Source organism: Callithrix jacchus, chromosome X (genome assembly GCF_049354715.1).
Source record: "Callithrix jacchus isolate 240 chromosome X, calJac240_pri, whole genome shotgun sequence".
Lineage (NCBI taxonomy): Eukaryota > Metazoa > Chordata > Mammalia > Primates > Cebidae > Callithrix > Callithrix jacchus.
In genome coordinates, this window is record NC_133524.1 from 99,107,977 (window position 1) to 99,133,807 (window position 25,831).

The following is a 25,831-nucleotide window of genomic DNA, read 5'->3' on the forward strand; positions in this document are numbered from 1 at the left end:
ATTATTTTTGATAAAAGGAATTTTAAACTTTTAAAGACATTGGAAATTGGCTGGGTATGGTGGCTCACTCCTGTAATCCCAGCACTTTGGGAGGCCTAGGTGGGTGGATCATGAGGTTAGAAGTTTGAGACCAGCCTGTCCACGAAGGTGAAACCCCGTCTCTACTAACAATACAAAATTAGCCAGGCGCGGTGGCAGCTGCCTGTAATCCTAGCTAGTTGGGAGACTGAGGCAGAATCACTTGAACCCAGGAGGCAGAGGTTGCAGTGAGCTGAGATCGTGAAGCTGCACTCTAGCCTGGGCAACAGAGCAGGACTCTGACTCAGAAAAAAAAAAAAAAAGACACCTGAAATTATAACAACTGAAGAACTAAAATAACGCAGATTTATGTCCTAGCCTATTATACTGGATGAAAATATTGATCTCAGTTTGCTAAATAATACATGTAAGTGGGCCTGTTTTGTGTATTATATAATATATGCAATATATATTATATATAAACGAGTATATTTATCTATATATATACTTATATATGTGTATATATATATATTTGGTAGATCTTATTCCTGCTTCTGCTTAGATATATGACCTGATAATAGTGTAATAGTAAGTTACCTAATCTGGGGCATCTGTAACATGGGCATATTGATACATACCTCGTTCAGCTGTTGTGGGAAGAAATGTACAATGTTTAAACCTATGTGAAGTGTCTAACATGTAATGCTGCAACAAATACATGTATTGGCTTTCCCTGTGTTTTGTCTTCCACAAAAGACGTAGATTACATGAACATCTACTAGAGGTCAGTTACAGTTGAAGCAGCAGGAAATAAAATGTTTACATATTTCTGTGATAGAAAAGCTTTTCTGTCTTTTCTTTGTAGAAGTTACCTGATGCATGGAGTGGAGGAGAAAGAAAATAATTTCCTCACTACTTTTTATTTGATGTCTTTTTTTACCATCTTCATTTACCTTCTATTTGAACATTGGAATTGCAGCCTCTCCTTCAGCCCAGAAATGAGGCAACACAGAATGACAGACCATGAAGAAGGGTCTGCTGGGAAACAGATGATATCAGGAGACCTGGGCCCCAAATACCAGATCTGTCCTTATGTACAGTACCATGGGGAGTCACCTCTGTGCTGGCATCAACCTTTTCCCAGGAAAATATTTTATTTCACAATAGTGGGGAGGTGTGGCTTTGGAGTCAGATAGAATGGGTAGAATATTTGGGCACAATTAATAGCTAGTTTAATGATCTTTAGCAATGTTAAGTCTGCAGTTAAATGAAATCTATGTGTAATGCATATACACTAAATATGTCTGAATAGAGAATCAAATGGGATGTAATACACAAAAATGATACATTTTAAAAAATTTGTCAGCCACGGGGCTGTTGATTAATTTATCTCTGAACTTCATTACGTTCCCTAAAATTTCACATTAGTATGGATCTCTTTTCAATTCAGAATCAAATATCCGTAGAAACAGTAGTTTTTATTAAATATTTCAGAAATACTCAAAATTATAGAATATAAGAACCTTCTATGTTAACATAAAACATCATTTGCAATTAAAACTCACTTTGAAGTATTCTCTAATAACATCAGTTTCCTTCTTCCTCACAGGTAACCACTATGCAGAATTTAGGTTTTATATTTTTATGACATTTCTCTATATTTTTATTACATTTGTATAAATCTATACATAAAATATGGTATTTTTAATGGCATGGCTTTATTAACTGAAATATCAACAATTTATAAATTTTTAAAAGGATAGCTTTATATCTCATAAAAGGTTACAGCCTGCAGGGTGGCCGTTCTGACAGGCTGTGAAGTGTAGCCACTGGAAGAAGCCCCGAGGCAGGCACTTTTGAGTGAGTGAGAGATAAGAGGAATTTAAGCTGAAGGGGTTGGACAAAGATCCATGCTCAACACATTATAGGAAGAGCTATGAATATTCATGAAGGGGGTCCTGACATATGGATACTGAACAAAGTGTATGTTATTATACATATGGACCAGGTTCACCTTGGAATGGAGACTTCACATTTAAATGTACTAAAATTAGGCCCTATACGTTAAAAGAACTTTTCAGAATACAAAGGCACTCAAGTTCTGGCATCTGTAAACTGGCCAGAACCAGTCCATGGTTGGTGATTTTCTTCTAATCAGGAGAAAGTTATTGAAATCAGTCTCTTGTCTAATCAAAACTGTAGTTATTGTTGGTGGAACAGGGACTGGGAATCAGCATCTAGTGGTAGATAAGTCGCAAATTGTTTTAATATTGCTTATCTTGAGGCCAGTACTTGTTTAACTGCTGAAGAAAAATGAAAAGGAAATCTTGTGTCAATTAGAACACAGGTGATTCTTTAAGTGTAGAGTCTGTGACTTAACCCTTGCCTGGTATGGCCTTAGGTCTTATTTACAATGTGATATCTTATTGTCACGAAGAGTCTGTTCTGTCAGTCTTCTGATCTCTGTTTTAATATTAATGCTGGTCAATGGTATCTAAACCACAAAAGAGAGGGAGTATAGCAAGTTGTGTCTGACCTCACTTCCTGTTATGCCCAGGAACTCTATTTTAAGGTTTTTCTGGGTTCTCCTGGCCATGAGGAGGTTTGTTCAGTCAGTTGCAGGGCTTAGGATTTTACTTTTAATTTACAGTTTTATCTCTAAATGCACGACTACCTCATGGAACAAGAGGAAAGAAGAAACATAAAGAGAACAAATACATGTTCAGATTTCAACAGTGGGATTTGCCATATATGCCTACATGTCATGTATACTCATTCCAAATTGCTAAAACAGACAGGCTCATTTCCTCAGTTTATATGCTGTGGGGAGCATTAATAAAATCTGCAGATAAAATTTTCAAGCCCCCTTTTTTTCCTGATGTATTCAAACACCTAGAGTTTCCCTGGAGTGAACTAGCCTAAAACAATGACCTAGTGTATTCTTTCATGAAACACCTTCTGCTTGTCCAGACTACTTTATTTAACTGAAACTGTAACTCATGTGGGATTACCCTGTACAGCTAGAACCTAATCTGGGCCAAGCTGATTAAAGAAGACAGTGATTCCATCCCGTTAGTTTTCATATGTCCAAACCACTGTTCAAATCCCTTGTTTGTTTTAGGGATGCATCTCATTTAGAACCTGATCTTATTTTGTGTGATGGTAGTTTGACATGAGTATACTTCTCCATTCCTTTATTATTTTTTTTAATTTCACAAGAAAGTCACTTGAGAGGTGTTTGAATTCACATGTGTTACTTGTGGACAAAGGCCATAGTGCAGTGTAGTCAGTGGAAAGTGGAGAATACTAAATTAACAGGGAATATAGAAAACTCTTTATGGAACTTGGAATGTAAAGAAAAAGAAATAAACCAAGAAAGAGGAAGAGACAGAGACAGAAAGAAAGGGAGCAATAGAGACAGTTAGAAGAGGTATCTCCATCATGTGCCTGCAATGGATGCTGGTAAGTCCAACAAATGACATTTGAAAATCTTCAATTACTTGAATTTTGATCAAATTTAAACAGTAATGTTCTGCTAGAAAAATTCAAAAGAAAAAATTATGGGAAGGAACCATCTGATCTCAAATTTAATATTTGAAGCTGCCCATGTATTCACATCCTTTCTTACCCTCTCATTTCCACTTTAGATCCAATGAGATGCCTCCACTGGGATACCATCAAATCTGAGCTCAATAAACATTTAGTTATTAGCTAACAAAAGAATAAACAATTATGTGTCAAAAAATGCTGCTAACTGTTGAATTTGTGTCTCTCCGGAAGACAGCAGGTGGCTGAAATCCTGGTTTGATGTGGCTGGATAATACATGACCTGAGGACTCCTGCACTGATGACTGCAAAATGGGTCCAGAATTTTCCTGTACATACATTAAAATACTAAGCACTCCAGAAGCAGTCATTAGGCAGACATCACACTTTGCTTACTTTGCTGTTTGTCACTGAGATCACCAGGTGAGTTCAAAGACATGCCTATATTCTAGGCAAGGGAAATTAGATTTGGGTCAGCTCAGGACAATGATGTTGAACAGCTCTTATAAGCTTCTGATAACACCCAAGAAGTAGAGAAACTGCTGTCTACAAACTTTGAACTCAAGGCATATCACAGAAACATTTGCTTTCTTCAACTATATCTGTTTTCTTATAAGGAGAAATAATGAGAAATGATTTTTCACAAAGCCTGCCTTAGCCCTGAGGCTAAGCCAGCCCCTACTGCTGTGTCCCAACAATTAAATATCATTGAAGTCCAACTTCATGCCATATATTCTCAAAAGGTTTTCTTGTTTACCCCTCAGGACGGGTCTTTAAGGATGAGTATGGTTAGTCCCGGTTCGCAGATAACCCAGCTCAGGCTCACAGAGCCTAAGTCACCTGCCCAGGTAAGTGCCAGGATTGGAATGAGATTTCATCCCTCACCGTCCCTAGATGGCTCTGAGCAGCCTCCCATTTAGAAGATGGGAGTCCAGACCTTGAGAAATTATCAGATTCCACTCCCCTGCTATGGTGCCCCCACAGATCCCCACTCCACAACCCTCTGAGTAATGAGGAAGACAGAGGAGGTGAAATCTTGTGCTTTGTACAAGAGACCTGAGTGTAGAGCCACAGGACTTGGCTGATCCTTGAAGTGGTGAGGAATGGGATCAGGCAGAACCTCAGCTGTTGGCCTTGAGACAGATGAGCTGGAAAGAAGGAAAGTAACATGCACTGAACTACTGTAAGCCAAAGCACTTTAAATCTCATCCTCTTTAATCTTAACTGCCATCCAAGGTACCCATCACTATGACCATTATTCACATCAGGTTGCTTCCATTAGGGAAGTTTATGCAAACAAGAGAGACAACATGTTCTCTCCATATCAGCAGCTAACTTTGAAATATTAAGGGATTTTTCTATTTTGAGTTGATGCCTCCAGGCCTCTGAATGCTCTAATCTTCCTCAAGGGATAGTAGGCACTCCTCAAATTTTTTTCAAATGTGTTTAATCTTCTATAATCCTAAGTATCATTTAAATTACCCAATATTATCACCATTATTCATATAAGGTTACTTACTTTAGGGTTGATTAAGTAAACCAGAAACATACCCTTGTTATCTCCCTATCAACAGTTAATTTTGAATTATTTTAAAGTTTTTCTCATCTTGTCTTCCACCTTTTGGGGCTGCGAATGATCTCATCTCCTTGGGGTCTGCCATTACATGATCCCAGAGTGTTAAACTTTTTTTTTTAATTATAACCCGTATAGTTTTTAAGTAACAATATTATTGATGTTGAGAAATTCTAAATGAAAGAAAAAGGTTTATATATACCAGAAAATATACTTTAAAAAATAACCCAGATAAATGATGGATACACACAAATTGTGACAGGTATGTCAAAAATTTCAGGATACTGTGCCTGATCCCATTAATTAGATCCCACCCTCCATTCCTCCCTCCCCTCTGCTGCCGCCACTCTATACCCAGAGGTGCAATAATTTATCTGGCCACCAGGAGGCATCACAGCTATCTTCACCTTTGTCGTTTTGTAATTAACAGTAGTATATTTTGCAGAGTAATGAATGTTATGAAAATATTTATTATAATAACAATTCTGTTTGGAAAATTTACATGCATATTAAAAACAGTCTCATTTGGTGTTCACCCCAAATCTACATCGAATTCACTGATTTATCTCTTCCCACTTCAGTGTACATTGAGGTGTCCACACTGTAGAGGGGTCCCTTCCAGAGACCTGGGTGTTCACCCTCAGTTACCCTACCCTTGTACAGGCTTCTCAGACCTCTCACTCTCTCTCACTTATCCCCTCTCCGGGACACTATGGAGGCAGCTGCCCAGGACCCCCTTGGGCACCCCATCCTCAGTCACCTTCTGCCTGCCTTGCACTGGTCTATTAATGCTAATGATTGCCAACATGCGCTAGAGCTGTCTGGTGTTTCATTGTTGATGCCATAGATGGATACAGACTTATTTTACACCTATCATCACGTTTTTTTCTGAAAGAATTAGAATTATTCTGTAATCAGATTCATAAGCTGCGTTTTAAAGGAGGTATTGTTATTTCCCCTTCTTGATAGGGAAGTTCGAGAATGGTGGTACCATTGCGCCCTCTCGTGACAGAATCCTGAACTACAGCTAGCACATCGCGAGCAAGAAGGTGGGAGGGAGAGGCTGAGGTCCAAGCCCACCTTACAGAACTTTCGGAACTCTGGGTGGAAAAGCCGGCATTCCCAGTATTCTTAGGGATATTGATGAGCTCAAGACAGAAATTGTCGTCTCTTAGCTGAAAAGAGAGCTCTATATCAGAAGAAAAAGGTCATTTTAATTTTTATTTTTTGACCCTGAAAAATCAGAGACCTGAATGAAAGAAAAATAGATCCAGAATACTCGTTCAAGTCTTTGTAGCCCTCTTTACATCTTTATTACTATATTATCATGGAAATAAATTTCTATAATAACATTAGAAATTATGTTACAATATGCGTTCAATATTTTTATATAAACTGGTGTTTCATCTTGTGAAACACCACTGTAACATGCACTGAGCTGAATGCTTACTAAGTGTAAGCAAATGCACTTTATATCTTGTTGGGGGAAGCAGCAATGGAGGAAGGGTTTACTGTATGCCTACATAAACTGGTTATAAGTAATGTGTAAAAGAAATCAGGAACAATAAACTGCGGAAAGCCGCGGAGGCCTCTGAGGAGGAAGGCCTCTCTATTGCCAGCATGTTCCCAGGAACAGAGTGTCCTAACCTCTGATATTCTCAACATAGTGCCCAAGGACATAACACTCCCTTGAAGCACTGGAATGTAACCAATGTAACCAGACATGTAGGCACCTTGCTAAGCCGGCTCCCACCAGCTGCATCGTATATTGATAAGCATATGCTTTTAGTTCTTGAGAAACACACAAACCGCCACTGCCACTGCTATCAATTTTATGTATGATGCCCAGCCTCCCTTCACCAATTCACCCTACCACCTGCACTATAGATAAAAGTGACTGTGTTCAATACATGTTGTAGAGAACCTAAGCCCGGGGCCTTCCCTACCTCCAGTACAACTGATTGTCCCCTGGTCTCACTTTCATTCTTAATCTGTCTTTTTCTCATTCCTTTGTTGTCACCAAACTCGGGATACCCACGGGTGGGGTGTGGTGGCTGGTTCCCTACAACATCTCATCTCCTTTAATCTTAACTGCCATCCCAGGTACCCATCACTATGACCATTATTCACATCAGAGTGCTGCCTTTGGGAAAGTTTATGCAAACAAGAGAGACAACTTGTTTCTTGCAGACGCTTCTTGATAGAGGAGTTCGATAACGGTGGTACCATGACTCCCTCTGGTGACAGAAGCCTGAACTACAGCTACAACATCGCGAGCAAGAAAGGTGGGAGGGAGAGGCTGTGGCCCAAGCCCACCTTACAGAGCTTTCTGGAACTCTGCGTGGAAAAGCGGGCATTCCAAGTATTCCCAGGGATATTGGTGGGCTCAAGACCATCATTACGGTACTTTATTTCCCCAGTATCATCAATAGGGTACTTTATCTCCCCAGTTCCCTAGTGGTGAAAATTAAGCTCCCTTACCATAGTTTCTATAACAGATGATGGTATGTGTAACACTTGCTCATATACACAAATGCCTTGGCAAGAATTTCTTAATAAGTTTTTGAAAGCATCCTTTTAAAACCTCAGATACTCTAAAATGTTATGTTAACATAATGAAATCAGAATAATACTTATCAGATACACTAATACACCAGTATGAAAGTTCCTATTTCTTTTATTTTTATATTCAAGTATAATTCATTACTTTATTCACTTAATATTTTTTTAACTTTTACTTTAGGCTCAGGGGTACATTTGCTGGTTTGTTATACAGGTAAATTGCATGTCAGAGGGGTTGGCTGTACAGATTATTTCATCATCCAGGTAATAAGCATAGTACATGATATGTAGTTTTTCATTCTTCTCCCTCCTCCCACCCTCTACTCTCAAGTACACGTGTCCCTGTGTACTCAAAGTTTATTTCCTCCTTATAAGTGAGAACGTGTGGTATTTGGTTTTCTGTTCCTATATTAGTTCACTTAGGATAATGGCCTCCAGCTCCATCTATGCTGCTGCAAAGAACATGCTCTCATTCTTTTTATGGTTGTGTAGTATTCCGTGGTGTGTATGTACTACGTTTTCTTTATCCAGTCTACCATTGATGAGCATTTAGGATGATTCCATGTCTTAGATATTATTGATAGTGCTGTAAAATGTGTTCATGTCACTTCATAGTAGAAAAGTTTCTATTCCTTTGAGTATATACCCAATGATGGGATGGCTGGGTTGAATGGAAATTCCATTTTAAGTTCTTTGAGAAATCACCACAATGCTTTCCATTGATGGCTGAACTAATTTACATTCCCACCAGAAGTGTGTATTTCCTTTCCTCCACAACCTTGCTAGCATCTGTAAATTTTGACGTTTTAATATTAACCCTGCTGACTGGTGTGAGATGGTATATCATTGTAGTTTTGATTTGCATTTCTTTAATGATTAGTGATGTTGAGTATTTTTTCATATGCTTGTTGGTCACATGTATGTTTTCTTTTGAAAAGTGTCTGTTCATGTTCTTTGCCCACTTTTTAATAGGGTTGTTTTTTGTTTGTACATTTGTTGAAGTTCCTTATAGATTCTGGATATTAGATCTTTGTTGGATGCATAATTTGCAAATGTTTTCTCCCATTCTGTAGGTTGTATGTTTACTCTGTTGACAGTTTACTTTGCTGTGCAGAAGCTCTTAATTTAGTTAGGTTCCATAAGTTAATTTTTTGTTTTGTTGCAATTGCTTTTGGTTTCTTCATCATAAAATATTTACCAGGGTCAATGTCTAGAATACTATTTCCCAGGTTTTTTTCAAGACTTTTTATAGTTTTAGGTTTTACATTTAAGTCTTTAATCTATCTTGAGTTTAGTTTGTGGTGTAAGGAAGGGGTCCAGTTTCAATTTTCTGCATATGGCTAGCCAGTTATATCAGCACCATTTATTGAATAGGGGATTATTTCCCCATTGCTTGTTTCTGATAACTTTGTTAAAGACCAGATGGTGATAGGTGTGTGGCTTTATTTCTGGGCTCGTTATTCTGTCATATTGGTCTCTGTGTTTTATTTTGTACCAGTAAAATGCTATTTTGGTTATTGTAGCCTCTTGAAGTCAGGAGTCAGATATACTATGTAGCGTAGTTTGAAGTCAGGTAACATGATGCCTCTGGCTTTGTTACTTTTCCTCAGGATTGCTTTGGCTATTTGGGCTCTATTATGGTTCCATATGAATTTTTAAAACAGTTTTTTTCTAATACTGTGAAGAATGTCATTGGTAGTTTGAAATAGCATTGAATCTGTAAATTGCTTTGGGTAGCATGGCTATTTTAACAATAGTGATTCTTCCTATCCATGAGCATTGTTTTTCCATTTGTTTGGGTCATCTCCGATTTCTTTGAGCTGTGCTTTGTTATTCTCTTTGTGAAGATCTTTCACCTCCCTGGTTAACTTTATTTCTAGGTACTTTTGTGTATGCGGTAATTGTAAGTGGGATTGCATACTTGACTTTGCTCTTAGCTTGGATGTTGGTGTATAGAAATGCTACTGATTTTGTACATTGATTTTATATCCTGAAACTTTGCTGAAGTTGAGGTTCAGGGAGCTTTGGGGCAAAGACTGTGGGGTTTTCTAGGTATAGAATAGTATCATCTGCAAACAGAGATAATTTGACTTCCACTCTTCCTGTTAAGATACCTTTTATTTATTTCCCCTGCCTGATTGCTCTCGCTAGGACTTCCAGAATTATGTTGAATAGGAGTGGCACAAGTGGGCATCCAGTTCTCAAGGGGAATGATTCCAGCTTTTGGCTGTTCAATATGCTATTCGCTGTGGGGTTGTCTTATATGGCTCTTATTTTGAGGTATGTTCCTTCAACAACTGGTTCATTGAGGGTTTTAGCATGAAGGGATGTTGAATTTTATTGAAAGCTTTTCTGCATCCATCAAGATGATTATGTCTTGTTTTTAGTTCTGTTTATGTGATGGATCACATTTATTTATTTATATATGTTAGACCAACCTTGCATCCTAGAGATAAAGCCTACTTGATCATGATGGATTAGCTTTTTGATGTTCTGCTGGACTCAGTTTGCTAGTATTTTGTTGAGGATTTTTGCATCTATGTTCATCAAAGAAATTGGCCCAAAGTTTTTGTTGTGGTCTCTGCTACGTTTTAGATCAGGATGATGCTGGACTCACAGAACGAGTTGGAAGTATCTCCTCCTCTATTTTTGGGAATAGTTTCTGTAGGAATGGTCTCAGTTCTTCTTTATACGTCTGGTAAAATTCAACAGTGCATCAATCCGGTTGGTCTTATTCTTGTTTGTAGGCTTTTTATTGCTGATTCAATTTCAGAGCTCACTATTTGTCTGTTCAGGGATTCCATTTCTTCCTGTTTCAATCTTGAGAGGTTGTATGTCTCCAGGAATTTATTCATTTCTTCTAGGTTTTCTAGTCTTTATGCATAGAGGTGTCCAAAGTAGTCTGTGAGAGTTTTTTTGTTTTTGTATTTCTGTGGAGTCAGTAGTAATGTCCCTTTTGTCATTTCTGATTTTGTTTATTTTGATCTTATCTCTTCTTTATTAATGTACCTAGCAGTCTATCCATCTTATTTATTGTTTTGAAGAAGCAATTGGAGTAATTGACCTTTTATGTGTTTTTGTACAAATCAACTTTATTCAATTCAGCTCTTATTTGGTTATTTTGTGTCTTCTGCTAGCTCTGAAGTTGGTTTTCCTAGTTACTCTAGGTGTAATGATTGGTTGTTAATTTGAGGTCATTCTAACTTTTTGATGTGGACATTTAGCACTTCCCCACTTAACACTGGTTTAGCTTTGTCCCAAAGATTCTGATATGTTGTATCTTTGTTCTCATTAGTTTCAAATGATTTCTTTATTTCTGCCTTAATTTCATTGTTTACCCAAGAGTTATTAAAGAACACCTAATTTTCATGTAATTTTATAATTTTGAGCAATTTTCTGAATATTAATTTCTATTTTTGTTCTACTATAATGTGGTCTGAGAGTGTGTTTGGCATGATTTTTTTTTATTTGATAAGGATTTTTTTCTTTTGAGACAGAGTCTCACTCTGTCACCCACGCTGGAGTGCAATGGCATGATCTTGGCTCACTGCAACCTCCGCCTCCCAGGCTCAAGAGATTCTCCTGCCTGAGCGTGCTGAGTAGCTGGGATTACAGGTGTCCACCATCACTCCCAGCTAATTTTTGTATTTTAAGTAGAGACAGGGTTTCACCATGTTGGCCAGGCTGGTCTTGAGCTCCTTATCTCAGTTGATCCACTCTTGGCCTCCTGAAGTGCTGGGATTACAGGCATGAGCCATTGTAACTGGCCAATATGGATACTTTTATGGCCAATTAATGTTGTTGATTTTGGAGTATGTGACACATGCATATGAGAAGAATGTATATTATTGTTTTTGGGTGGAGAGTTCTGTAGATGTCTGTTAGTTCCATCTGGCCAATTGCTGAGTTCAGGCACTGAATATCTGTTAGTTTTCTGCCCCAATGATCTGTCTAATACTATCAATGAGACGTTGAAGTCTCCCACTTTTATTGTGTGGTTGTCTATGTCTCTTCATAGGTCTCTAAGAACTTGTTTTATTAATCTCAGTACTCCTTTGTTGGTGCATATATATTTAGGCTAGTTAGGTCTTCTTGCTGAATTGAACACTTTACTATTGTGTAATGCCCTTCTTAGTCTTTTTTGATCATTGTTGCTTTAAAGTCTGTTTTGTCTTAAATTCAAATAAGAACCCCTGCTTTTTTCTGTTTTCCATTTGCTTGGAAGATTTTCCTCCATCTCTTTATTTTGAGCCTTAAGGTGTCACTGCATGTGAAATGGGGTCTCTTGAAGACAGCCTACAGTTGGGTCTCACTTCTTTATCCAATTTGGGACTCTGTGCCTTTTGATTGGGGCAGTTAGCGTGGTTACATTTAAGTGTAATATAAATATGTGCAAGTTTGATCCTGTCATTGTGTTGTTAGCTGGTTATTATTGCAGACTTGATTTTGTGATAGCTTTATACTGTCAATGGTCTATGTATTTAAATCTGTTTTTGTGGTGGCTGGTGACAATCTTTCCTTTCCATATTTAGCCTTACTTTAAGGATGTTTTGTAAGGCAGGTCTGGTGATAATGAATTCCCTTAGCATTTCATTTGCTTATCTGAAAAGGATTTATTTCGCTGCTTATGAAGCTTAGTTTAATGGAATATGAAATTCTTGGTTGGAATTTCTTAAGAATGTTGTATATAGGCCCCTAATCTCTTCTGGTTTGTAGGGTTTCTGCTGAAAGTTCACTGTTAGCATGATGGGTTTCCCTTTGTATGTGGCCTGTCCCTTTTCTATAGATGCCTTTAATATTTTTTCTTTTCTTTCTTTTTCTTTTTTTAAGAAAGAAAGGAAAAAAGAGAGAAAAGAAGAAAGAAAAAAGAAAGCAAGAAAAAAAGAATGAAAGGGAGAAAGAAAGAGGAAGAGAAAGCGGGGGAGAGAACAGGAATCTTGCTCTAATGCCCAGGCTAGAATGCAGTCTAAGAATGGGCATTAAAAACCTCTTTTATGCCAATAAACATGCTTAACAATGCAGACAGGAAGGAAAATAACAAGCAGCCAACCAATATTTCATTTAAACCTGTGAAATGCCATGCAGTTGCTGAGGAGTGATTTACTTTCAATTATGTGATCACTTTTAGAATAGGTGTGAGGTGATACTGAGAAAAATGTACGTTTTGTGGATTGGGGGTGGAGAGTTCTGTAAAAGTTTAAGTTTACTTGTTACAGATCTGAGGTCAAGTCCTGGATATCCTTGTTAATTTTCTGTCTCGTCAACCTGTCTAATATTGACAATGTAGTTAAAGTCTCCCACTATTATTGTGTGGGAATCTAAGTCTCTTGTAAGTCATTAAGAACTTGCCTTATGTATCTGGGTGCTCCAGTATTGGGTCCATATATATTTAGAATCATTAGCTCTTCTTGTTGCATTGATCCTTTTTACCATTATGTAATGTCCGTCTTTGTCTCTTTTGGTCTTTGTTGCTTTAAAGTCTATTTTATCAGAGATGAGAATTGCAACTCCAGCTTTTTTTTTGCTCTCCTTTTGCTTGGTAAATCTTCCTCCATCCCTTTATTTTGAGCCTTTGTGTATTCTTACATGTGAGATGGGTTTCCTGTATACAGCACACTGATGGGTTTTGGTTTTTTATCCAATTTGCCAGTCTGTGTCTTTTGATTGGTGCATTTAGTTCATTTACATTTAGGGTTAGTATTGTTATGTGTGAATTTGATACTGCCATTCTGAGGCTAGCTGGCTGTTTTGCCCATTCGTTGATGTAGATTCTTCATTATGGTGATGCTCTTTACCTTTTGGTATGTTTTTGGAATGGCTGATACTGGCTGTTCCTTTCTATATGTAATGTTTCTTTCAGAAGCTCTTGTAAAGTAGGCTCTGTGGTGATGAAATCTTTAAGTACTTACTTGTTCGCAAAAACATTTATTTTTCCTTTACTTACCAAGCTTAATTTGGCTGGATATGAAATTCTGGGTTGAAAGTTCTTTTCTTTAAGGATGTTGAATATTGGCCCCCACTCTCTTCTGGCTTGTAAGGTTTCTGCTTAGAGATCTGCTGTGAGTCTGATAGGCTTCCCTTTGTGGATAACCTGACCTTTCTCTCTGGCTGCCCTTAGTATTTTCTCCTTCATTTCAACCCTTGTGAATCTAACAATTATGTGCCTTGGGGTTGCTCTTCTTGCAAAATATCTTTGTGGTGTTCTCTGTATTACCTGGAGTTGAGTATTGTCCTGCCTTGCTATGTTGGGAAAGTTTTCCTGGATAATATCCTGAAGAATATTTTCCAGCTTGGATTCATTCTCTTTGTCACATTCAGGTACACCTATCAAATGTAGATTAGGTCTTTTCACATAGTCCCATATTTCTTGGAGACTTTGCTCATTCCTTTTTGCCCTTTTTTCTCTAACCTTGTCTTCTTGTTTTATTTCATTAAGTTGGTCTTTGACCTCTGATATTCTTTCTTCTGCTTGATCAATTTGACTGTTAAAACTTGTGAATACTTCGCAAAGTTCTCGTATTGTGTTTTTCCACTCCATTAATTCACTTATATTCCTCTCTAAACTGTCTATTTTCATTAGCATTTCGTCAAACCTTTTATCCAGGTTCTTAGTTTCCTTGCATTAGAACATGTTAGAACATGGGTTAGAACATGTTCTTTTAGCTCACAGAAGTTTCTTATTATCCACCTTCTGAAGCCTGATTCTGTCAATTCATCACACTCATTCTCCATCAGGCCTTGTTCCCTTGCTGATGAGGAGCTGCGATCCCCTGTAGGAGGAGAGACATTCTGATTTCGGGTGTTTTCAGCCTTTTTGCACTGGTTTCTTCCCATCTTTGTGGATTTATCCACCTGTCATCTTTGTAATTGCTGACTTTCAGATTGGGTCTCTGAGTGGATGTCCAGCTTGTTGGTGATAAAGTTTTTTCTGTTTCTTAGTTTTCCTTTGGCAGATGCCCCTCCCCCACAGAGCTGGAACTTCCCAGGTTCATCTGTGCTTGCAGTGAAACTCTCAATCCTCAGAGCTTCCAATTGCTTTTTTTTGTGGGAGTGGGACCAGCCGAGCCCGATCACCTGGCTCCCTGTCTCAGAGCTTCCTCTTCTTTTTTTTTTTTTAGTTGAACGGTCGACTCTCTCCCAGGTGTTCCAGTCACCCACTGAAAAGGCACTGGAATCTGTGTAATTTCCCCTGCAGTGACCCACTGCGCAGGCTGAAACAGTGGCATTGAGATTCATGGAGCTTTTCTGCCCGGGAATCTCCCATTCTGGCTCTCCACTTCAGTCCCCTTTTCAGTCAGCTGAATGGGCAACTCTGCCTTCCTAGAGCTCCAAACACCAACTAAAAGGACACCCAGTCCTGTATACTTCGCACTGAGAACCACCACGCCAGGGCGCCAGCAAAACAGCCTTACCAGCTAAAAGAGTTGTGCTGGCGACCTGTGGGGTTCCTCCACTGAAAATCTCCTGGTCTGTGGACAACAAAAATTCTTCTGGTAGTGTGGCGTTCACTCACTCTCTGTGCTTTCACTGGGAGCTACGATCCTGAGCTGCTGCTAATTGGCCATCTTGGATCTCTCTCCTAATATTTTTTCTTTCATTTTGACCTTGAAGAATCTGACTACGTGCCTTGGGGATAATTGTCTTGTATAGTATGTTGCAGGATTCTTTCCATTTCCTGAATTTGAATGTTGGCCTCTCTAGTGAGCTTGGGGAAATTTTTGTGGCTGATATTCTCAAATATACTTTCCAAGTTGCTTTCCTTCTCTCCTGCTCTTTCAGGGATGCCAATGAGTTATGGGTTGTGTCTGTTTATATAATCTCATATTTCTCAGTGGTTTTTTTCATTCTTCTTTATTGTCTTTTGTTTTTGTCTGACTGAGTTATTTCATCTGACTGAGCTCTGAGATTCTTCCTTCAGCTTGGTAGGTTCTGCTTTTAATACTTGTGATTTTATTATGAAATTCTTGAAGTGAGTTTTTCAGCTCTATCAAATCAGTTTTTTTTGCGGGGGGGGTTGTTTGTTTGTTTCTTTGTTTGTTTGTTTGTTTTTAGACAGAATCTTGGCTGGAGTGCAGTGCAGTGGTGAAATCTCAGCTTACAGGAAGCTTCGCCTCCCAGATTCAAGCGATTCTCCTGCCTCAGCCTCCTGAGTAGCTGGGATTACAGACACACATCACCACGCCTGGCTAATTTTTGTATTTTTAGTAGAGACAGGGTTTTGCCGTTTTGGCCAGGCTGGTCTTGAACTCCTGACCTCAAGTGATCTGCCCATCTTGGCCTCCCAAAGTGGTGAGACTACAGGTGTGAGACACCATGCCCAGCCTGGTTCTTTCTTACAACAGCACTTCATTTTTTATCTTCTGTATAGTTTTATTGTATTCCTTTTATTCATTGGATTGGGTTTTGACTTTCTCCTGAATGTTGATGATCATTCCTATCCATATTCTGAATTCTATTTTTGTCATTTCAGCCTTTTCAGCCTGGTTAGGAAACACTGCTGGGGAACTAGTGCGGTGATTTGGAGGTAAGTAGACCCTCTGGCTTTTGAGTTGCCAGAGTTGTTGTACTGATTCTTTCTCATGTATGTGGGCTTGTGTTCCCTTAACCGTGGTGTACTTTGAGTGTAGTCAGCTTCATTTCTCAATGTTTTCAGAGGGCCAAAGTTTTGTGCAGGGTCTTTATTTGTAGCTGAATTATTGTCCTTATTTCACAGGGGATATATTAACAAAGAATTTTTTGTGTTGATGTTTGGGCTGTGATCCAGTAGATAGTGCTTAAGTGTGCTGGCTGGTAGGTAGGCTCTTGTTCAGTCACATGACTACTCCATATTTGCCCACATTTGCAGCTGTGTTCTCTCTCTCTCTCTCTCTCTCTCTCTCTCTCTCAGTGCTCTGAGAGTGTGGGCTCCTTTCCCACTCAAGTGCTGGCTGCAGATCTGGGTTTGGCACTCCTAGACTTCATACTGCAGCCCCAGGGTAAGCCCAGCCTTTATGTTCCCTCCATGGCATGGGGGAAAACAGGGACCTTGACAGTGGTAATGACAGAGGGCCTTTAACTTGTCTCTTGGGGCTCTATCCAAGAGACATGCAGAACCACTCTCAATCAGAGTGATTGGCCTGGTGTGGGGTGGTTGCATTGTGGACTCAAGCCTGGGGAGCCATGGGGAAGACAGACTGACCTCTTCTTACAGTGACTGCGGCATGCTGGAGGTGTGAGTGAGGCACTCAGGGGTCTTTGTTTCTTCCCCAGTCCAAGGATATCAAGGGCAGTACCTTTGCAGTGGCAGTGGCAGAGGGGCTTTCAGTTGTCTGTGGGTGCCCCACCTCAGAGAAATGCAGAGCATCTGCTAATGTGAGTTTGTGGGCCTGAGCTGGGGGCCCTTCTTAGTGAAAAGAAAGGGGTCAGGGACTCACAGGAAAGAGAGACAAGGTTCTTCTCCATATGGTGACTGTGGCATGCTAGAGACATGAGTAATGCCCTCGGGTTCTTTGTTCTTTCCCCAGTCCAAAGACAACAAGTTCAAAACTACTGCAGTGGCAGTTGTAGAGTGGCTGTCTGTTGCCACTGGGAACTCCACCCCAGGAAAACACAGAGCCACTACCAGTGGGAATGTTCAGTTGGGAGTGGAGTAGCTGCCCTTTAGTTCCAAGCCAGGGGCCTTGTCTGTTAAAGAGTATAGAGTGAGGCTTCACAGGGAAGATAGACTGGGCTCCTCCCCATATGGTGGTTGTGGTGTGCTGGAGGTGCCAGGGATGTGACTTGGACCTTTGTTCCTTCCCCAGACCAAAGGCAGTAAGGGCAGTACTACTGCAGCTGCAATGAGAGAGGGGCTGTGGGTTTCTCTGGGATTTCCTCCCTAGAGAATGACAGAGCTGCCAGTGACTGAAATGTTTGTGTGGGGACAGGGTGGTTGTTCTGGAGGCCCAGGTTGAGAAACTCTGCCCACTGAGGAGTAACAGGGCCAGGGCCCGTGTGGAAAAGAATCTGGCTTCTTTTCCAAAAAGCAGCTACACTGTGCTGGAGGATTGCATTAGTCCTAAGTCTTTTTGCTCCCTCCTGAGCCTGAGGGCAACAGAGGTAGAAGGTACAGAGCAACAAAAATGGCAGACCTGCCTGCTACAATTGAAAGCTCTGTCTCAGGGAAGTACAGAGCTGCTGTTGGCCCAAGAGCCCAGACATGGGTCGGGTGGCTGGAGTCCCAAGTCTGGAGGCCCTACCCAGTGAGAGGTAGTGGGGACAGGGATCTATGTGGAAAAGTCTGGCCACTTTTCTTTAAGACAGCTGTGCTGTGCTGTGCTGTGCTGTGCTGTGCTGTGCTGTGCTGTGCTGTGCTGTGCTGTGCTGTGCTGTGCTGTGGTGGGGGCCTGCATTCATCCTCAAATCACCCTGCCAAGACTGGTGGACCCATCTACTACCACTGAGAGCTCCAACCCAGGGAAGTACAGGGCTGCTGTTGGCCCTAGAGCTCAAGCAGGGCTGGAGGGGCTATGCTAGGGACCCAGGCCAGTGGGCATTATCCAGGTGCAGTGGAGGTGAGGCCTGCAGTCCACCTGCTCCTCAGCACCATGGATTTAGCCCCTGTACTGGGGGCATTCCAGGGAGCCTGACCTCTCTTGTTGCCAGAGCTGCAGCTGCTGCTGCTGGGGTGCTCAGCAGTCCAATGGCCCTGGAACTCCATGTGTGCCTGAGCAGTGGCTCTGCCTAGACTCCATGTAGCTCATGATGTCAGTCTGAAAGCTCTGCTGGAGCACAAGGTTATGAAGATCTACAGTAGAAGCTTTAGAGAAATTTCAGACATTAACAACAAAGCTTTCCTGATTAACTTAACCTCTCCTAACTTTCTATAACCTGATATAAAATGGGCATTTAATTATGGTACTTGAGTAAAGGTTAAGATTAATTAAAATACTACTTAGAATACCATTAGGTTACATTTGTTTTAAAAACATTAATATGATACCTTTCTAGAAGAAATGCCTGTTCTGACTGGCCCCATCTGCTTTCCACCTTAAAAGCCAATTAACATAATCCCTATATGAAAGTCTCTTGGCCCAAGAGAGTGAATTTCATTTTCATCATTATCTTCATCATCATCATCATCGAAAGAGGTTATTGAGTAGGCATCCATGGGGTGGTGTGAAATGTCCAGTCCCTAAGCCTTGGTTGCCCATTATCTACAGAAGAGACCAATGGGCACATTAAATGTTTCCCAACCTTCTTTCATTATCCAAACGAGCCTTATTAGACATGTTTTTCCTCCTTATTAATCCCTTCTTGCCTGAAATGTGGAAGTTTAATACCACAGATGTAGTGTTAACTGTTTATTTATTTTGGTCCTATGTAGTGCCACAAACCATTTTATTTATTTCTTTATTTATTTAAAGCTCTGAAGTGATCTTCATTGACTCCACACAAACCATTTTAATGTCTACTATCCTTCTAGCCTTTAAAAAACAATTTTCAGCCCATTTGGGGGCAACATATCCTCTGTTTAATATGCATGAAACATTTTAATTAGGACAAAAGATGGAACCTCATTCCTGCCTTTTACTTGATATGTGACACTGGAAAACTTTCTTAGCCTCTGTCAGCCTGCCCATGGTCATCTGGAAAAGGGAACCACTGAGAGCTCATGATGCCTTACTTACAAACTGTTTTGTGGGGGTAAATGAGAAATCCTATACAGAGAAGATGGCACCTAGTAGGACTTCAACAAATGTTCATCCTGGCCCATTTTCCTTCTCCTTCCCAGAGAAGTGATGACTGTCATCTAAACCAAACAGCATAACTGCCACAGAGACCAGCTGATAATGGAACAGAAAGAAGTCGCATGTGCTTACATTTCGTTTATAAATGCAGCTTTGGGGCTATTTCTGTGATGCAGGATGGCTTTGTCAAGGAATACGAGAAGAGGGAAAAGATCATCAAACCATTTCTTTAATTCTGTGTCATTTTTTGCCCTCTTATTTGAGCTTCTATAGTGATACTGGAAAAACAGTTTTCTATGGAGTCTCAAATGAAGACAGAGTGCAGATGAAGAAGAGAGAGAAGTCACATGCCCTTGACCCTCATACCAGACCCATTACCACCTACAGGACTCTGAACCAGGATTTCATCTGCACCATTGGGTACTTCAAAGTGGGAGGGGTCGTTGAATGTGTATCTACAAGGGCACAATACTACAAACATTTAAAACTACTAAGTTTTAAATCCTAGAATGTCATGGTGTATAAAATATTGATACTTATTGCTTTGGTTTGGAATTGGGGGAAATATATCCTGGTATACTTGGAAGAGGCTCCCTCAGTATCTTTTATTCTTGTGCTTCAGGGATAGTCTCCATTTTAAATGTGTGTGTCTTTCCTGTGGGTGGGGTAGAGAATGCTTGCGTGTTCCTAACACTTAATTTTTTTGTGTAATTGAAAGAACATTTTATATTTATTGCAGTTATAAATATATAAGAAAAAATAAACAGCATTACTCTAAAACAAAAGAGAATACCTGCTCTCAAAATATCTTGAGAGTACTTCAAAGAAAATACCTGCTAATGCTTATATCTGTATAATATTCTTTTACAAATTTTCTCATGCAGGCACTTGTAAACTTACGCAGAAATGAATATGTTTATATACTTATCTACAAAATATAAGATCTCATTCTACATTTAGTTTTATTACCTGCTTGTCTCACTTAAACCATACCTCAAAGATCATTGATTCTGAGTAAACATGAGTCTTTACCATAGAGATAGTAGATACTAATGGTCAATAAGGATAGAAAAATAGAAACAAACATGGCTATGATATATTATATGCCAAGTGCTTTTTAGGTAATGAGTCATTCAATCCTCACTGCACCCTTACAAGGTAGAAACTGTGGCTGATCTCCATTTTGTAGATGAAAAACTAAGGAGCCTGAAAAACTGTTGAGGCTCTGTTGTTAAGTGAAAGAAGCAACTACACAAGCATGCATATTTTAGCAGCTCATTAAAAGTAATACTTCATAGGTTAATACATTTACATGAAAAACTGGACCTAGTGACAAATAAGTGGATTGCAACCTTGGTAAGATCATGTTCATTGCAATCCTGGGGACAGAAGCCACAGTGCAGTAGGAAGTGAAGAATTTTAGGGGAAAATATAGAAAACTCTTTTTGGTACTTTAACTTTGAAGGGAAAGAGATGGAGATTCTAGATGAATGGGGAAATTTTTAAAAATAAACTTCAATTCCTTGAAACTTGAGAAAGTTTTAAAGTGAATATACTTAGGATTTTTGCTAAATGAGTAGATTTTAGCTTTCCTTGCCACACACAAAAAATGGGTAACTATGATATTATGAATGTGTTTATTTTCTTCACTATACAGTAACTAATATTTTACTTTCTGCGTGTATCTCAGAACATCATGTTGCATATCTTAAATATAGACAAGAAGTTATTTTAAAAAGTTAATGTGATGAAGCTATCTTATTGCTCATGTATTTCTCTCTCTCTCTCTCTCTCTCTCTCTCTCTCTCTCTCTCTCTCTCTCTCTCTCTCTCTCTCTCCTCTCTCATCTCTTTGACTGGAGTACAGTGGCACGATCATGGCTCACTGCAGCTTCAATATCCTGGGACTCCTGCGATCCTCCCAGCTCAGCTTCCCGAGTAGCTGAGACTGCAGGTGCATACCAACACACCCAATTAATTTTTTGTTTCTTTATTTTAGTAAAGACAGGTGTCTCTTTATGTTGTCCAGACTGGTCTTGGACTCCTGGGCCCAAGTGATCCTCCAACCTCAACTTCCCAAAGTGCTAGGATTACAGGTGTGAGCCACTGAAACCAGCACATTTCCTTTCTTATGCTCTTATTTTCACTTTAGAGCTCATGACAGGCCTCCAGTTGACTAGTATGAGTTTTGAGCTTAATATGTATTTAGTTATTAGTGAGAGAATGGACAATGGACAATTGTGAGTCAAATAAATGCCAAATCTTTGCCTCTCCAGGAAGGCAGCAGGTGGCTTAAATCCTGGTGTGATGTGGCTGAATAATGCATGATCTGAGGACCCTGCACTGGTTACTGCTGGACATGTTCACAATTCTTCTATAAATATACTGGTATACTGAGCAGTCCAGGGGCCGCCATTAGGCAAACACCACTCCTTGTTTCCTTCATGTGACCTATCACTGAGCTCACCAGCTGAGGTTCAATAGCATTCTTCCCAGCCCAGGGAGCAGAATTTGGGTCTCCTCAGAGGCATGATGTGAAACATGTCTGGGATGAAAGACTTATTTTATTGACCGCAAAGTTTTTTGGGTTAAGGGTTAGGGGAAGGGCAAGTGAAAGATGCAGATTAAGTTCAATTTAGGAATACACTTTTGTATATTGTTTGAAATTTTGTCTTATAAAAATATTCAAATTCAAGAAAATTACTAATGAACAGGTTGACAAATGTCATGTGCACATATATTCACTAATTTGAAAAAGCATTCACTGTGTTAAATTTTATGGTGAAAGAAAGTTGATTAAACTTTGAGATAACTGGGTGAGTGTGTATGTGTCTGTGTATGTGGTTCTATCACTCCAAATACACACTCACAAGTGCAGTTTCACCTTGAATTCAGAGGTGGGCTGGACTCTGAATTCTCAGTTTTAGATATCCTGGAAAATAGTGGATCTAGAGAGATTGCTACAACCAGCTGAATAATTGCAGAAAACCTTGTCTGATACCTTGGAGTTAACCTCCAGCCTCCATTCCTCTCGCCCCCTTGCTGAGCCCACTGTTCTGAAGCTCTCAAAGCTTCCATCCTGTCTCTGGCCACCAGGTGACATCCAACTCTCATTTGCTTTTTCTGCTTTAATAAAAATGAGTATATTTTGTAAAAAGTAAAAAAATCTTGTAATAGTTCACATGCTATGATGTCAATTCTGTTTGGAAAATTCACATGTGTATTAAAACAGCTCAATTTGCTGTTGACCTTAAAGCTACATCTCACTGATTTAACTTTTCTCTCCTTAGTGTAGGTTGAGGTGTCCGCACTGTAGAGAGGTCCCTTCCAGACAGCAGAGTGCCCACACTTCATTACCCAACCCCTGTACAGGCTTCCCAGATCTCCTCCCATTCCCTCTCAGACTTCAGGACACTGTGGATACAGCTGCTCAGATCTGTCAGTGGCACCTGATCCTCTCTCAGACAACTCTTGCCTGTCTTACACTGCCCTTTGCTTGCTAGGGACTGCCTAAGCACCTGGTGTCTCATCATGTGGGTGCCTCAGAGTTTGTTTTTTATGTCTTATTCAGTTATTTTTGGCAGAATTAAAATCATTCTATACATAGGTTCTATCACATCTTGCAAGTGGGAAGACACTAACATTCCTCATCTCTGCAGTGAGAACATACATTTCCCACTTACAGCCTATATTCCTGCTGCCTCCCACCTCACTGCTTATTGATCTGAGACCACATACTCATTTTCTCCCTTCTCAACATTCAGTTAGTGCTGTTCTCTCCCCTCTTCACAGCAGCCAGCTTTGCCCCAGCTAAACTAAAGGTCTTGAGGCAGAGTGGGGTCTTGTGTTAGGAGGCTCTGCCACAGTAAGTCATTGTGAGGGTTGATGAGTAATGGTTAGGCTATTCCCAATACTCTACCTTAGGGCTTATCCTCCCCCCACCCCGTGCTGGTCTCATAAAATGAGTTGGGGAGGATTCCTTCTTTTTGTATTGTTTGGAATAGTTTCTGAAGGAATGGTGCCAGCTCCTCTGTGTACGTCTGGTAGAATTTTTAATGGAGTTCTTTGGTTTTCTCTCGTAAATTTAAGTTTCTTATAGGTGCTGGATGTTAGACCATTGATGCATAGTTTGCACAATTTTTCTCCCATTCTGTAGGTCGTCTTTCATTCTAATGATGTCTTTCTTTTGCTGTGCAGAAGCTCTTTAGCTTAATTAGATCCTATTTGTCAATTTTTGCTTTTGTTGTAATTGCTTTTTGCATTTTCATCATGAAATTTTTGCCTGTGCCTATGTCCCAAACTGTATTGCCTAGATTTTCTTGTAGGGTTTTATAGATGTGGGTTTTACATTTAAGTCTTTAATCCATCCTGAGTTGATTTTTGTATATAGAGTAAGAAAATGGTTCAGTTTCTTTCTTCTACATATGGCTAGCCAGTTCCTCCAGCACCATTCATTAAATAGGGAATCTTTTTCCTTCTTTTTGTCAGGTTTGTCTAAGATCAGATGGTTGTAGGGATGTGGTTTTATTTCTGAGTTCTCTGTTCTGTTCCATTGGTTTAGATGTCTGTTTTTGTGCCAGTACCATGCTTTTTTGGTAACTGTAGCCTTGTAGTATTGTTTAAAATTGGGTAATGTGATGCCTCCAGCTTTGTTCTTTTTGCTTAGGATTGTCTTGGCTATTCGGGCTCATTTGGTTCCATATAAATTTTAAAATATTTTTTTCTAATTCTATGAAGAATATCAATGGCAGTTTAATGGGAATAGCATTAAATGTATAAATTACTTTGGACTGTATGCCCATTTTCACAATAATAAATCCTCCTATCCACGAGGATGGAATGCTTTTTCATTTGTTTGTGTCCTCTCTGATTTCTTCAAGTGGTGGTTTGTAGTTCTCTTTTAAGAGGTCCTTCACTTCCCTTGTTAGCTCTATCCCTAGGTATTTTATTCTCTTTGTAGCAATTATGAATGGGAGTTCACTCATGATTTGACTCTCTGCTTGCCTGTTGTTGGTGTATAGGAATGCTTTTGATTTTTTCATACTGATTTTGTATCTTGAAACTGCTGGAGTTGCTCATCAGCTTAAGAAGCTTTTGGGCTGAGATGTTGGGGTTTTCTATATATATAGATCATGTCATCTGCAAACAGAGACAATTTGGCTTCCTCTCCTCCTATTTAAATATCCTTTATTTCTTTCTCTTGCCTGGCCATAACTTCCAAAACTATGTTGAATAGGAGTGGTGAGAGAGGGTATCCTTGTTTTGTGCCAGTTTTCAAGGGTAATACTTCCAGCTTTTGCACATTCAGTATGGTATTAGCTGTGGGTTTGTTATACATGAGTCATTATTTTGAAGTATGTTCCATCAATACCTAGTTTATTGAGAATTTTTAGCATGAAGGATGTTGAATTTTATCAAATGCCTTTTCTGCATCTATTGATGCTGAAATCATGTGGTTTTTGCTTTAGTTCTGTTTATGTGATGAATTATATTTATTGATTTGCATATGTTGAATCAGTCTTGCATCCTGGGGATCAAGGTGACTTGATCATGCTGGATATGCTTTTTGATGTGCTGCTGGATTTGGTTTGCCAGTATTTTATTGAGGATGTTTGCATAGATGTTCATAGGAATATTTGTCTGAAGTTTTCTTTTTTTGTTGTATCTATGCTACGTTTTGGTATCAGGATGATGCTGGCTTCATAGAATAAGTTAGGGAGGAGTCCCTCCTTTTGAATTGTTTGGAGTAGTCTCAGAAGAAATGGTACCAGCTCTTCTTGGTGTCCCTGGTAGAATTCAACTATGGATCTGTCTGGTCCCAGACTTTCTTTTTTTGGGGGGGGTGGGGGTGGGGGTTGGTAGCCTGTTTATTACTGCCTCAATTTCAGAACTCATTATTGGTCTCTTCAGTGATTCAACCTCTTCTTGGTTCAGTCTTGGAAGTGTGTATGTGTCCAGGAATTTATTCATTTCTTCTAAATTTTCTAGTTTATGTGCATAGAGGTGTTTGTTGTATTTTCTGATGGTTGGTTGTATTTCTATAGGATCAGTGGTGATATTTCCCTTATCATTTCTGATTTTGTTTATTTGATTCTTCTCTCTTTTCTTCTTTATTTGTCTAGCTAGCAGTCTATTTTACTTTTTTCAACAAACCAGCTACTGGATTCATTTATTTTTTAAGGCTTTTTTGTTATTGTTGTTGTTGTTTTTGTCTCTGTCTCCTTCAGTTCAGCTCTGATCTTATTTCTTGTCTTCTGGTAGCCTTAGGGGTTTTTTGCTCTTGATTCTCTAGTTCTTTTAGTTGAGATGTTAGGTCATTAACTTAAGATATTTCCAGCTTTTTTATGTGGGCATTTAGTGCTGTAAATTTCCTTAACACTGCTTTAGTTGTGTCCCAGAGATTCTGTTACATTGTCCCTTTATTC

At 39.5% G+C, this 25,831-nt stretch overlaps 1 protein-coding gene across 3 annotated transcripts in view; it reads left to right on the plus strand.

The window, feature by feature from the left end:
* Window positions 1-4,283: 4,283 nt before the first annotated feature.
* The window catches only part of LOC144581169 (uncharacterized), a 49,593-nt gene continuing 28,045 nt past the window's right edge, over window positions 4,284-25,831 (plus strand). Inside the window, exons 1-4 of one of the 3 annotated variants that reach the window (XM_078363823.1) lie at window positions 4,284-4,412; window positions 7,328-7,540; window positions 16,170-16,223; window positions 19,672-20,046. In XM_078363823.1, coding sequence (XP_078219949.1) covers window positions 7,365-7,540; window positions 16,170-16,223; window positions 19,672-19,915 — 474 coding nt within the window. In that variant the 5' untranslated portion in view covers window positions 4,284-4,412; window positions 7,328-7,364 and the 3' untranslated portion in view covers window positions 19,916-20,046. Of the gene's footprint in view, window positions 4,413-6,224; window positions 6,345-7,327; window positions 7,541-16,140; window positions 16,224-16,586; window positions 16,675-19,671; window positions 20,047-21,273; window positions 21,361-25,831 lie in introns of those variants that run through there. The other 2 variants (XM_078363824.1, XR_013531698.1) reach the window with 2 other exon arrangements.